Source organism: Eumetopias jubatus, unplaced genomic scaffold (assembly GCF_037043125.1).
Source record: "Eumetopias jubatus isolate StellerSeaLion01/CBP00866 unplaced genomic scaffold, mEumJub1_p1.0 scaffold_1, whole genome shotgun sequence".
NCBI lineage: Eukaryota > Metazoa > Chordata > Mammalia > Carnivora > Otariidae > Eumetopias > Eumetopias jubatus.
Window position 1 is genome coordinate 218507453 of NW_028274807.1, and position 13950 is coordinate 218521402.

The 13950-nt window shown below is 54.0% G+C and overlaps 1 protein-coding gene across 2 annotated transcripts; it reads left to right on the forward strand.

Moving 5' to 3' along the window:
- The first annotated feature begins 360 nt into the window (after positions 1 to 360).
- On the forward strand, positions 361 to 11849 carry SPMAP2 (sperm microtubule associated protein 2). Of its 2 annotated transcripts, none has more exons than XM_088022651.1 (8): positions 361 to 662; positions 1743 to 1859; positions 2148 to 2219; positions 2554 to 2675; positions 3543 to 3612; positions 4836 to 4953; positions 7991 to 8150; positions 11611 to 11849. In XM_088022651.1, the coding sequence occupies exons 1-8, from the start codon at positions 361 to 363 to the stop codon at positions 11847 to 11849; spliced, it is 1200 nt and encodes a 399-aa protein (XP_087878777.1). The 2 variants fall into 2 exon arrangements, with proteins under 2 accessions (XP_087878777.1, XP_087878778.1); XM_088022652.1 differs by having other exon boundaries at positions 2614 to 2675.
- Positions 11850 to 13950: the final 2101 nt, after the last annotated feature.

Consider the following 13950-nt stretch of genomic DNA (forward strand, 5'->3'; position numbering starts at 1 on the left):
GCTCAGCAGGGAGTCTGCTTCTCCCTCTGACCTTCCTCCATCTCATGCTCTCTCTCTACCATTCTCTCTCTCTCTCAATAAATAAATAAAAATCTTTAAAAAAAAAAAAGAAATGTAGGATGGGGTTGGGTACTAGTCCTGGTTTAGCCAGGAAAAGATGGAGAAAGGGGCTAAGGTCCGGTGGGTGAGCAGGCCCCCACGAGGAGCTGCCGTATGGTCCGGGCGATAGCACATACGGCCATGATGGGAGTGGAATGTGGGCGCCCAGAATGCGGGCGGGCCATTCTCCTGTCGCCGGGGACCACAGACACACTCGGGTGTTTGGGGAGCAAGGCTGCGGGACTGCAGAGGGCCCAGTGCATGGGGGACCAGTGGCAAAGTTCGCTCCTCAACCACCACAGCTCGGAGGCCGGAGGCAGCCCACACAGGGGACGGGACTATGGCGTCCTGGGCATGCAAGGAATGGTGTCTGGGAGCCGACAGGCCACGGACACCAGGTACCCAGATGACGGGGAGCTGAGATTTGAAGACCAACAAGAGGAGACCCTCCCAGAGGAGGTGACTGGGGAAGAAGCGCCCGGTCCCCAGAACCCCAAGGTGGCCCTCCCGCAGCTGGACAGGGTTCTGGAGAAAGACGCCGACGAGGGCATCCCTGAGATGAGGTGGGCCTGCTGGGGCAGGGGCAGTGGGGGGAGAGCAACGGTCCTACCCCCGCCCCGGGGTGGCCCTGTGTGCCCTTGCTGGGGACTGCGGCACCCCAGGTGTGAGCCATGCGGGACAGGAGGGTGGCCCCTCACTGGCCTCTGAGGCAAACACAGCCACAGCCAGGCAGCGGGGGGGGGGGGGGGGGAGGGTCAGAATTGGAAACCTTACAAAAGCACTGATTTGGGGAGCTGGACAGACAGGGTTCAGGTGCCAGAGTTGGGAAGCCAGGAGTGGAGGCCCTCAGTCAGAGAGAAAGAGGGATGGGGAGAACCTCCCAACTCAAAGCCAAAACCATTCCAAGTACCTCAAACTCCCAAAAGTGTTTGAGACAGCCTGGACGACGTGCTCCCAGTCAAGGGGTAACTGGCGGGCTGAGCGTTTGCAGGGAGTGATTTGTGGCAAGTTGTGGAGTCCTGGAAAGAAACAGGTGCTCTCTCTCCTGCGGGACTCCGAGACCGGCTCCTCTGCCGGAACTCTCCGGCCTGCCCTGCGCTGGGTCCACGCACTGGGTTCACCCTGGCTCGGCTGTTCCGGTGGAAGAGTCTCTCCCCTTGCCCCCCCCCCACTGCAGGGGGACCCCACCCCCACCCCCACTCTCACGGAGCCTGTGTCACACACACACGCACACACGGTGTGGCAGGTGGTGGCCGGCGACGTCTGCTGTGGGGGAAGAGCGCAAGCCAGTGAGAGGGGCCTGGGGGGGGGGGCATTTGGGCCAGGGGTGGCACCCAGTGAGAGAACAGGCAGGTGTCTCAGCCCCAGACACCCTATTCCTCCCAGTCTTTGGGCTTCCAGAGGCCTGGCACACAGTTGGCACTTAATACCTGCTCATGAGATTTAGTCCTCTTTAGTCTTCTCAGGTGCCTGGTGCCTTGGGAGCAGGTCTCCCCCACTTTGCAGAGGGCCTCACAGTGGTGACTCGGCCGGTTCCGAGCCAGGACTTCCACTCAGGGGTCTGCGATGCCAGACACCGCCCCAGAGAGGCCCCTTCTCGCTGGGCAGGGCCCTGACCCACTCACCGCCCACCTCTCCCAAAGCCGGCTGTCCATCACCCAGAGGTTCCCCAGCATCTCCTCCATCAGAGCGAGGAAGAGGAGGAAGAGGGTCTTTGAGCTGGCAAAGCCCAAGACCAACTGGCAAGTCTTGAAAGACAGGTGAGGCCTGTGGGCTGTGTCGCTGGAGGTGGGGGTGGGGCCGAGGAGGAGGAGGAGCTGCTGGAGGCAGGTGTGGGGTCCACGAGGAGGAGGGCAGCTCCTGGGGTTCTACCCTGTCCCATCTCTCACCCATGTGATGACCCGGGGGCCAGGTACAGAGGGAGGCTAGAAGTCAGGGCTCCAGAGATGGAACTGGGGTGGCTTCTGGGTGCTGGTGAAGGACACTGAGGCCTTTGAGCAAATGGAGCCACAGAGCAAAGTCAGGGGCTAGGGCCTGTCTCATCGCAGGATGGGGTGCTGCTGTAAGGGCTATGCCTGGGTGTCCCCATGCAAGAGGAACTTGCAGTTCTGTGTCTACTGGTAAGTCCCAGGGTGCCCCTCCATCTCCTGCCATGGGGGGGGCATGCTCCAGGGGATCCCTCCTCCTCACCAGGGGCAAGGATTGGGAGAAAGGGCCCTCTGATGGGGGGCTTCCTCACCCCGAGGGCCATTCCCAACTCCACCCTGGTGCTCTGGACGCCAGTCCACCCAGCTGAGAAGTGGGTCTGCTCCCGTGATAGGGCCCTGGGTCCTGCTCTTCCTTCTCTGAGCATCAGCTCTGCTCAAAAGCATCTACAGTTCCCCACATGCCTCACTGTCTCCCTCCTGTGCATATCTGTGTTTGTAAGGTGCCCTGAGTTCTGTTTCAGAGCAGGGCACAGGAAGCCTGTGTCCCAGCTTCCTTGACCCTGAGCCATGCCTTGGTGTATTCCAGGCCTTCTGTGTACTGGACAGAGAGGTTTCTCGAAGACACCACCCTCACCATCACAGTGCCAGGTAGGAGGAGCCCACCCACCATCTCCACTTCTCCATGAGGGGTCACCTAGCTCAGGGGTGGGCCGGAGGTGGCCCTTGTCCCAACTCTCATGCTGGGTCACCCTCATTCCACTGCAACCTGTGCCCCAGATCCAACCAAGGAGTCCAACTGGGGTCTTCCCTAGCCCTAACCTCACCAGAATTCTCTATTGCTGTGCCCCAGTCCCCATCTCCCAGGTATCTCATCTCTGGCCTCTGTCTCTTGAGGAGCCAGAAACGCTGGAGGCTGGTCCTGGGGTGAGGGCTGTGGGGCAAACTCCAGGGGAAATCCCAATTTGCACTACAGCCAAAATGGGGGTAATTATTAAATTTATTAAAAGACTCTTTGCCTTCCCTTCTGCAATGGTTTCTACACTTTTTGAGAGCAGTGGATCCCTTAAAATAAACTATTTCAAGAAATCTCTTACTAGAGAGAAGTAATAGGGCAGGTTCTCTCTTGGGGGTTTTAGAATCTTCCTCAGAGTGGACACTACGCTCTTGTAAACCCTAGGCGTGTACTAACTGCAGACCAAAATCCACTTTCCCAACCAGTGGGTTGTTGGAGCCACGCTGAGCTCTGTTGAGGGACTGATGGGCCTGAGCTCCCATTCCAGTCCTGCAGCTCCCCTCCTGTGTGCCCTGAGTGAGGGGCTTCAGGCCCCTGAGACCATTGTCCCTAGAATGGGGATAGCAAAAGTCACTTCTCTGCAAGGAATCTGGCGCTCGACTCTCTAGGCCCTCAGTGACTCACATTGTGCCTCTCACTCTAGCTAGTGGAACACTAAGCAAGAAGGAAATCTCTGAGGGTGGGCAGGTTTCTCAGTTGGGGCTGTTTCCTATTTTGCGTAGAGGTGTCCCGCCGAGTGGAGGAACTGGCTCGACCTAAAAGGTCCTACTCGGAGTATTACAACAACAACAGGTAAAGGAAGGAGCGCTGAGCAGGCACTCTGAAGGCAGAGTTGGCAGAAAACCTCTCCCTTCCCTAACAGAGTGTGGCATGGGGAGAGTCCAGGTCCAGGGAGTAGATGACCTGACTTCAGACTGGGCTGGATGCCTGTGGGCAGGCATTTGACCCTATGAGCTACAGCTCTCTCTCCACCTGTGGGATGAGCGGAGGTGGGGATCATACTCAAAAGGTACTTAGCACAGTATCTGGCCTAGCAAGTGCTCAAAAAATGTTACTTATCACCATTCTGGATTTTTTGGGCCCTAAAGAAGCTAGCAATCCTAAGACCTTATTTTATGTACAACTTTTAACACAATGCCTTCTTATCCCTTAGAACTTTCATGCTTGTTAAAAGCTATCTTTAGAGTTATTTAGACACAGATTTTAATTACTTATTTTTATGCACTTAAAAGGAAAATAATAGCAGATGAATTAGCTAAACTGTGTCTGAATTTTTTGAATCACTTTTTGACTCAGATGTTGACAAGTTTCCCCACACTGTTTTTATTGTCTGTCTTTGTGATGGTAACTTTCCATTTTATTGCTGAATCATCGTGTAATCTGAAGATAACTTAAACTGCAATTAGACTTAACATTTGTAGATCCAAGAATGCATATAATTCAGCTGAGGCCATTTCAGTGCCAACAACCACCCCAGAGCGCACGCAAGCGAGGACAGCCATGGGACTTCTGATGTTTGGCTGACAGCATTTATAAGCTGCATTCCAACCTCAGAGATGTGAAAATACAAACCCGTCTGCCTCAGATCAATGAAACATAGCCTTCTTTCTGGGGCAGAGACAGACCTGACATCTGATTTCTGGATACACAGGCCCAACCCTTTTATGCCTTATGTCCAGTCCTGACCCCAGTCCCAACAGGGGTGTGGGCGAGAGGCCCTGGGAGCCACTGTCACCACAGAGGGGGACAGGGAAGCACTGAACTGGAAGATGGCCATTGCACGCTGAGCTGGGATGACCTTGGGAGAGGGTAGCTCTGTCCTTGAGAACACTTAGGGGCTTTCTTTTAGGGATTCTTTCCCGAAATTCCTTCCTGGAGGTGTTTTCAAAACCCTCCACCGTCCCAGGCTGTCCCTCATTCCCAAACTCAGAGACAGGCTGAGAGGACATGACACACGCAGAAGACACAGCCATGCCCCTGGCTGAGCTGCTGTGTCAACTGTGGATGTCCCCTAGGACCGCCCCCATTTGGCCTGTTCCTCGGTCTTCCCTGGAATACCAAGCTTCCAGTCGCCTGAGGGAACTGGCCGCCCCGAGGGTCCGGAATAACATTTGGAGCATAAACATGTCTGAGGTAGGTGCCTTGCTGTCCTCTGGCTCTCCCTGGGGGCCCGCCTCAGAGGACACACACTCCAGGGCGGTCTGCACATCACTGCTCAGTCGAGCAAGCGGGATTCCCCAGTGTCTGTCTGCTCAGGACGGAGCTGGGTTTTCCTCTCACCACTGCCTTGAACCTGCTCAGGGACCCTCCTTCCCTGCCCGTTTCAGACGTCATGACATAGTTAGTTCAGTTCCCCACTCAGGCCCGACATGGCCTCTGGCAATTGCATCGTGTCCCCCACTCCCACAATTTTCCCTTCTCCTGAGCGCCGCGTGACAGGATCGAGCTCTCGCAGCTCAGCTAATGTATCTGAGATTCTCGAGCATCTCAAGAGTTCTTGCCTTTTGAGCACTGGGTCATGTTTCATCACGTGGGTGGATCAGTCGGCCCCTGAAGGACATCTGAGTTGTTTCCAGGTTTCGGCTCTTACAAATAAAGCCGCTGTGAAGCTGACATCTCATTGTGGTTTTAATCTGCACTAAATATGTTGATGGGGATTTTCACATGATTGTTTTCCAGAACCCCCCACTTCAAAAAAATTTTTTAAAGTAAATCCAGACATCATACCATTTCTCTTCTACTTCAGTATGCATTTCTAACTGACATCCATAATAACAATGATCACACCAAAAAATTTAACAATAACACCTTAATATCCAAATACCCAGTCTGTATTCACTTTTCCCAGTTGATCCCCCCCAAAAGGCTTTTATGGCCAATTTGGTTGAATCGGGATCCAAAGGAGGGCACTGTCCTCTCGACCCACCTCTCACCCGAGATTCACCTGTTGTTTTCTGGGCTGCCTGCCTTGCCTTTGCCGGTTCAAGCCTGCCCTGATGCCTCTTTCCTTCTGTGTGCCAAACCCTTCCATGGTTCCCAGTCCCTGGGAAAGTCCAGATTCCCAGGCTAAGAACTGAAGGCTCAGCAAGACTTGGCTCTTCCTGACCCCCCCTTCTTCCTACACCTGCTTTGTTGGGCGACGCGCAGGACCCTCGATGAGCCTCCCGGGCTTTGCCCACGCAGGTCCTGCTACCCGGAACACCGCTCCCCTCTCTATCTAGCCCCTTTGTACTCAAGAACCCTCCTCTCCTTTGCCTGACCGACCCTCCCGTTCCCAGCCAGTCGGTGGGAGCCCCACCTCCAGCCTCCAGTAGCCCTGCACACTCCTTTGCCCCTTCCCAGGCCCTAGCACAGTTTCTGGATGGACTGTTGATTCTTCCACCAGACTGGGAGCAACCCGAGGACAGGGACCATGTCTTTCTTGCTTTTAGTGGCAATATTCCTGAGCTTGTATTACCCTATGCAAGGCCCAGAGTGGCAACCAATATTAGGCTAAGACATGGACAGGTGAATGTCTACCTGCCTGCCCACCCCTCCAGGCAGAACTGACATCAGGCTCATTTCCCCCCCAAGCAGTCAGGCCTGCGTTGTGTCAGTCATGGGGAAAGAAAGGAGGAGAAGGAAGGAGGAAACGGAGGGTTCAGTGGGACAGAACAGGACAAACACCAAGATGTCTCTGGTAAGAGCAGCGCCTGTGACTCTTAGGGAAGACGATTTTAAGAGGAAAGGGACTCAAATTTCTGACTGACCCCTGGAGGTCATTTCAGCCAACCCCTGCTTCCAGAAGGCTCCTGCTAAAACTACTGTATGGAGAGCTTTCCTATGACACGAAACATTGCATATACACCGGCACCAATCACAACATTTCCACAAGTTTATTCAGACCTACTCCTCCTCTGTAAGGGATAAAGCGTTTCAACAATTACTCTGTCTTCCTCCTTCCCTCTCCAGAGGTATCAGGAATGGCCAGCTCATCTTCCCCTCGTCACCGGCCCACACGTTCGGAACGTTATTTTGCCCACTCTGATTCATCTGCAGGCAGACTGTTTGCATACGTGCAGGAGCCAGCTGGAGGGCAGGCGGGTCCAGGAAAGAAGCTGGACGGGACATATGCTAAAGAGGGGGCAGCCTGGGAAGAGTGGGTCTTGAGTGCATTTTTGGGGGGTAGGGAGACAATCAAGACAAATGATTAGCAGTTGGCTAACAGAGCTCCATCTAGGTGCTGCCTTTGAGTAGGCTGACACAAGTATCAAAGCAGACAATTTTGGTAGTGCCTGGATTATCTGGAAAACGCTAAGAAGTCATCTATGGAGCAAGTGGATCAAGTTTCTCAGTGAAATGTCTGTCAGGCCTCTGGCAACCGCATCCCCATCAGAGCAGCTCTGCCTCATTGCCATCATTTTAAACTTTATTACTATCTAGACACATCGACTGTAATCATAGCATTTTGTGTTTTTAATACACCTACATGGCGTGTTAACTTTCTTGCTTTCCCCTCAATATTTGTTTTCTCAAACATGGCATATCATATATAGAGAACCAATATTTTACTGACTGGTTTGCATCCTACCATAGGAATATACTGTAATTGATTTACCCAGCCTCCAACTGATGGACAACCTGGTTGCTTCCAAGTGTTTGCCATGATATTCAAGCTACAGTGACTATCACTGCCTTCATTTCCTTGTGCTCCAGGGCAGGGGGTTTCTCTATATGGTGGTCTTCAAGTGTCCACATGTTCCACTTGAGAAGGACAAATGCTTTCCAAAGTGTTTGTCCTAATTTACTCTCCTACCAGCCTTGCATGAGGATTTTCCCTCCTCCTATGTTCTTGCTAGGGCTTGATAATTTTTTCAGACTTTTTCATTTTTGCCAAATTTGTTGGCATGGAGTGATATTTTGTTGTTTTAATTTATACTTCCCTGGTCAACAGAGGATTATCAATCTTTTAGGTTTACTCTCCTGTATGATTAGCCCAGGCCCCTATTGGTTATTGGGTTATTGATTTAGAAGAACTCTTTATATATGATAACTACTAATCCTTGCTGAACTCAGTGCAAACTAACTTCTTCCCAGTGAGTCCTGTGTCTCTTACTGTTGCTTATGGGGTCTTTCTGATCCAGGGGCCTGTGATGAATCATGAATCAACTTTCCCTGTAATTGTTTCCAGGTGTCCCAGGTATCCAGGGCAGCCCAGATGGCCATCCCCAGCCCAAGGATCCTATGGCTGGCAAAGCCCAGGTCCCCAGCCACCCTGTTGGAAGAGTGGGACCCCATGCCCAAACCCAAGCCGCACGTGTCAGACTACAGTCGCCTCCTTCACTTGGCCAGTAAGTAGTTCTGCTGGGGCAAGGCACTGGCCACAGGCCGTGGGGTGGGGTGCAGTCAAAAGACCTGGGCTCCAGGTCTGCTTCTTCCAGGTTCAAGCTTCTCTCTTCCTTCATCTTCTCCCGAAACTGCAGACTAGTTGTCCAATCACCTGTGCACCATTCATAGCATGACTCACTCAAGCACTCCTGGGAGCTGGCAGAGGGGGCCATTCCCCAGGAGCAGAACTGAGAGGGGCTATGGCCCGAGTGCATCTCCTGGCAAGGGCATGTGGGTGCAGGAGAGCAAGGTGGGGTGTGGGCCCGGGCACCAACCCTAGAGCCGAGCTGAGGTCCGAGGGCAGCTTTAAAATGGCATTGACCTGATTCTTCCCCTTTCCTTTAAAACGAATGAGACAATGGTGAAAGTAACGCACAGAAATTGTAGAGAACTTTTTCTCTAGTGCGGTGCGGAGGGCATAGGGAAGGAGATAACGCAGTTCGGTGTGTTTCCTTCTGGGTATGCACACACGGTATGCACACAGATCCCCAAAGTCGTGGGGCCGTGTGTCTGTGCGTGCCAGTGAGCACCCTTCTAGATGCTCTCCTGGCCTGGCATTCCTGTCGCGCCCTCCATGTCCAAGGCACGGAGGACCCCTGTGGGCTGTGCCTTCTGAGCACACGCCTAGCTGCCCCACACCCCCCCCCCACCACGCACCCCATCTGAGGCCCATCAGCAGTCCCTGGACCAGAGCTGTAGCCTCTGCCCTGACCCTGGCACCACCCTCACCTGTTTCCATGTGGCTGTCAGAGGCATCTTGCTGGACTCAGATCAGGCTCGCCTTTCTCTGCTCATGACCCTCCCAGGGCTCCCGCCTCTCTCGCATGGCCACGGGACCTGTGGTCTGTCCTCTGGCTGCCTTGACCTGCCTCCATTCTGCCTGGGCCTCCCCACTGGCCCTTCCCATGTCCTGGAATGCACTCTCCAGACACCAGCTCACTCCTTTGCCCCCTTGCTGAGGCCCCTCAGTGCCCTGTTTCATTCCACAAGCTGTGCCCACCTCTGGGCACCTGTGAGCCCCTGTCACTGCTCTTGCTCTTTCCGCACAGCACCTGCCACCAGCTGGTGTGCCTTATGATGTATTTCTCTGTTTATCCTGTGTGTCTGTTATATGCCTGGCCCAAAATGTCAGAGGCACTTAATTACCAGAGAGCCCGACTGGCCATTTTGGCTCACTCTGTTCTATCATTCTCCGGGTTTCCTAGTTCCTTTTTTTTGGTTATTGCCTGAGAGCCGCTCTTTATATAAGACAATCACTAACCCTTTGCAGAGCACAACGCAAAACAACCTCTTCCCAGTTTGCCTCTCTTCTTTTGTTTATTCAGTCATTTGTTCCCTTAATATTCCTTAAGTGGACAGCTAAGTGCAAGGAAGCACGTGAGCACATGTGTGCGATGCCCTGGGCCACCGTGTCTCTCTCCCTCTCTCTCACCCACACGTGGGGTGCAGTTGTGTGTACACGCATCCGTGCCACAGATGTGCACACAAATAGACATGCGTGAACTGTGCTCCTCAGGGCGGTGTGAGGTTGTCTTGTCCACAGAGCAGACTGCCCCCCCGCCCCACCATGGCCATGATGGCACTGTCAGGAAAGAAACGACCCGCGTGGGGCTGTGCAGGCATGGGGAGGGTCCTCGGCCACTCACTGCTCTGTGTGTGTCCACAGTGTGTTGTGTGGTAGGGGACTGTCACCACGTCACTGTTAAGTTTTCATTGGCAGAGTTTTGTTTTTAATTAATTTATTTGAGAGAGAGAATCCCAAACAGACTCTGCTCTGAGTGTGGAGCCCGACACGGGGTTCGGTCTCACGACCCTGAGATCACGACCCAAACCTCAACCAAGAGTCGGACGCTTAATAGACCGCACCCCCCAGGTGCCCTGTCATTGACAGAATTTTAAAGCTCGGATGTCACAATGGTAGGAGTGCTTCTGAATTCTCAGAGGAATTCAGAGAAGCCGGGGTCTGGGCATGGTCCTTCTTGGGGCCACCCTTCTGCTTGGCCCCCTCCCTTTGGGCACGTCACACACACACACACCCCGCAGCGCTGTCCAGCCCCGATGGCTTCCTCCCCCAGGCCCGCGTGGACGGGTGCCTGCCTGGTGGGAGGGACCCTGTTCCCTTTCCACAGGGTCTCTCCACCGAGGGCTTACCTGCTGAGAAGGGGTCAACCCTTTTTCATTTGCCCAGAGGCTCTGGGCAAAGGGGGCTTGGAAAGAAGACTGGAGCATCCCTCCGGGGCCCCAGGGTCCTGAAGCTCCCAGAGACTGAAGGCTAAGGCAGTGACCACTGGTGACCACCCCTCTTCTAGTCCCCCAACAGGCCATGTGCTGCAGGAGGGGGTGGTGGGGGCAGGGGAGGAGGAGCAGACCAGCATGAGAGGCCTGGGGGTACCAGGAGGTGAGAAGAGGGAGCCTGGCTGAGCCGCAGGCCTCTGCTCCCGAGAGTGGTCAGTCCCCAACAGCAGCCACTGGCCCTGGGCAGCTATTTCAATGCCATTAAAACCAATCAATCGGTTGATCTAAATGAGTTAATCAATTTCATTACAATTGAATCAAATAAAACTCCAGCCCATATCAGGCACTCTAGTCACACATGGCTGGTAGGAGCCATGCCACTCAGTATGGAAAGCCAGAGCCCACAGGAGCTAGGGTAGCCTCTGCCAAGAAGCCGGTGCCGAGTTCCGAAGGGGGCCTATGCCTGGGAGTTGCCCCTTGTCCGCCGACCAGGGAGAGGAGATGCCTCCCACGCCTGTCCGCTCGCCCCCTCCCCACTGTAGCATTCGAGCAGGGAGGGGACTAGGGAAGGGGCCGCTCAGGCCCCCCCACCCCCACCCCGGCCACGAGGCTGGCCCCTGTGTTCCCTGTCTGGGACCTGTGGCCATTTGACATAGTTCTTCTTTACAATTCACCCTTTTAAAGTGTGCAGTATACTGCAATAAAAAAATAAAGTGCACAATTTAATAGTTTTCAGTACATTCACAGGGTTGTGCACCCATCACCACAATCAGTTTTAGAATTTTCATCTCCCTAGAGAGAAACCCCATCTCCGTTCTCCATTAGTCATCACTCCTCGTCACCCTCGCCCCAGCCGCCGGCCCCCACGAGCCCTCTTCCTGTCCGTGGATGAGCCCGTTCTGGACGTGTCACCCACGTGGACTCACACCCCGTGTGGCCTTCCGTGTCTGGTTCCCTCCCTGAGGGTCGTGGGCTCGGCGTCCGTCCCCGGGGCCGCGCGTGTGGGCGCCTGGCTCCCGTTCGTAGGTGAGTGATGTTCCAGCGAGTGGATGGGCCATGTTGTGTATCTCCATTCTCCCGTCGATGGGCAGCCCATCGAACTTGGGAGCTTTGACCTCCACAGACCTGAGCAGCCGCACGTCTGAGACCCCAGTGCCTGACGCGGTCCCCCTCTCCTGCCCTCTCCAGTGCCCAAGGCCCAGTCGAACCAGTGTGTTCCTGACCGAGATCCACGCTGGGAGGTGCTGGACGTCACCAAGAAGGCAGTGGCCAGTCCCCGGATCATCTCCCTGGCCAAGCCCAAAGTGCGCAAGGACCTCAACGAGGGCTACGACCCCTACCACATTTCCCCAGCGTCGCTGGTGGCTCGGGCATCCCCTCGCCTGTATGAGCTCGCTACCCCCAAGAACATCACCAAAAAAGTGTGAGCGACCCAGGCCTGGCCTCTGAGAGCCCATTCCCAGTAAACACCCAAGTGCATCCTAACCCCGTGTGTGGTCGGCTCTGAGTGTTTGGGCCTGAAGGCGGGAGGGCAGGCTGGACGGCCAAATGGAGGAAGAGAAGGAAAATAATATTTATGTTTGCCTCCAACCTGCGATATGTATGGCCCTGTTGTTTTCCAAATCCCTCTCTCCCGCCCTTTCCCACTTCTCAGATGCCCAACTTCCGCCTCCCTCAACTCCAGAACTTTCCTTCTGAATCTCCTATGCCCACACTTGCTTATCCAACAACATCCTGGGCACCTCCACGCACCTCAAACTCAGTGACCTCCATAATAAAAGGAGCTGATGCTTATCGCATAACTTCTTGATCTTTACAGTGACCCAGTGAAGGGGGGCTGTAATTGTGCCCATTTACAGAGGTGGACGCTGAGGCTCAAAGAAGTTGGGAAAGACTCACAGCCTCATCCGCGTCTCCCGGGGTTGCTGCCACAGATGATCACTCACTGCTGATTCTCTGACAGTTCCAGGCTCAGAAGTCCGGGCAGGGCTTGTCACCCCCCTGGGGCCCCAGGGAGACCCGGCTCCGGCCTTTCCCTGGCCCGCGGCCCCCCCTCCATCCTCGCCGCCAGCAGCGCGGGGTCTGCCCATCTCTGGGACTCCCACCCTCTGCCTCCCCCTCATGAGGACCTTGTGAAGACGCTGGGCCCCCCGGGAGCCCAGGGTCACCCCCACCTCGGGGCCGTGACAAGGTCGCCTCTGCCGCGTGAGGGGACACGTCCCAGGTCCTGGGACAATGACATGGGCGTCTTTGAGAGCTGTTATTCTGCTGACCACAGAATCCCTCCACGAGGGTTCTCCCAGGCCTTCCAAGAGCCGTGAGTCTGAGAATCCAAAAGTATCACCAGACTCTAAGTTATTTATTTATTTATTTATTTAAAAGATTTTATTTATTTATTTGGCAGAGACACAGCGAGAGCAGGAATGCAGGCAGGGGGAGCGGGAGAGGGAGAAGCAGGCTTCCCGCAGGGCAGGGAGCCCGATGCGGGGCTCAATCCCAGGACCCTGAGATCATGACCTGAGCCGAAGGCAGTCGCTTAACCAACTGAGCCACCCAGGCGCCCCAAGAATATTTATTTCTTGTAGGTGCAGAACTAGACAGGTGTTCAGAAGTGAAAAGTTAAAAAAAAAACAAACCCACCCACATCCTCTTGATACAATGATACAAATCGACAAATAATTGACAGTCCTCGCTCAGATCCTGTGGGGATTGCTGCATAAATGTTTCTTTAAAAAAAAAAAAGATGTATCTTATTTTTAAATAATCTCTACACCCAGTGTGGGGCTTGAACTCACGAGCCGAGATCAAGAGTCCCAGTCCCTGCGTAAATGTTTCTTGAAGAGGGGAGGGAGATGATCACTAAGTACTTGTTGAATGAGTGGATGTAGGCATTTGTGAGGAGGAACAGAAGTGACCAACCAGGACTCAAACCCCTCTTGATGTCGTGAGGTCCTATCTCGAATCCAGCAGATTGGAGTATGTGGTCAGCTGACTAATGCCACAAAGACATCTTGAAATTGGTGACTATGTTATTTTACATGGCAGAAGGGACTTTGTGAATGAGATGAAAGACTTTGAGATAAGGGGGTTACCCTGGAATATACCTGGGTGTGTAGAATACAATCACATGTCGGTGTCAGAGAGGGAATGACACCAAAGCCAGCTGGCATGCTTTGGCTTCAGGGGAGGGATGCTGCTCTGGAAGGAGCGCCTTGGTTCCTGCCCAGGGAATACCAAGTGTGTGTGGTTTTTATTGGCCGATTTTGTGGTAATTTGTTATAGCAGCAAGAGGAGGTAGTACAGATGAGCGATCTTAAAGACTGACTCCTCACTCTAGGCGGAGGAGGAAGCTGTCCGAGCTTGCAGTGTGTCCTGGCTGCCCAACAGGCAACGCGGACGGTGGGACTGTCAACCTTAGGGACCTTGTATTGAAAACAAGACAAAACAAGAGCTCCAGAAGGTTTTTTTTGAAGATTCATTTTTAAGTCATCTCCACACTCAGAATGGGGCTGGACCTCACAACCCAAG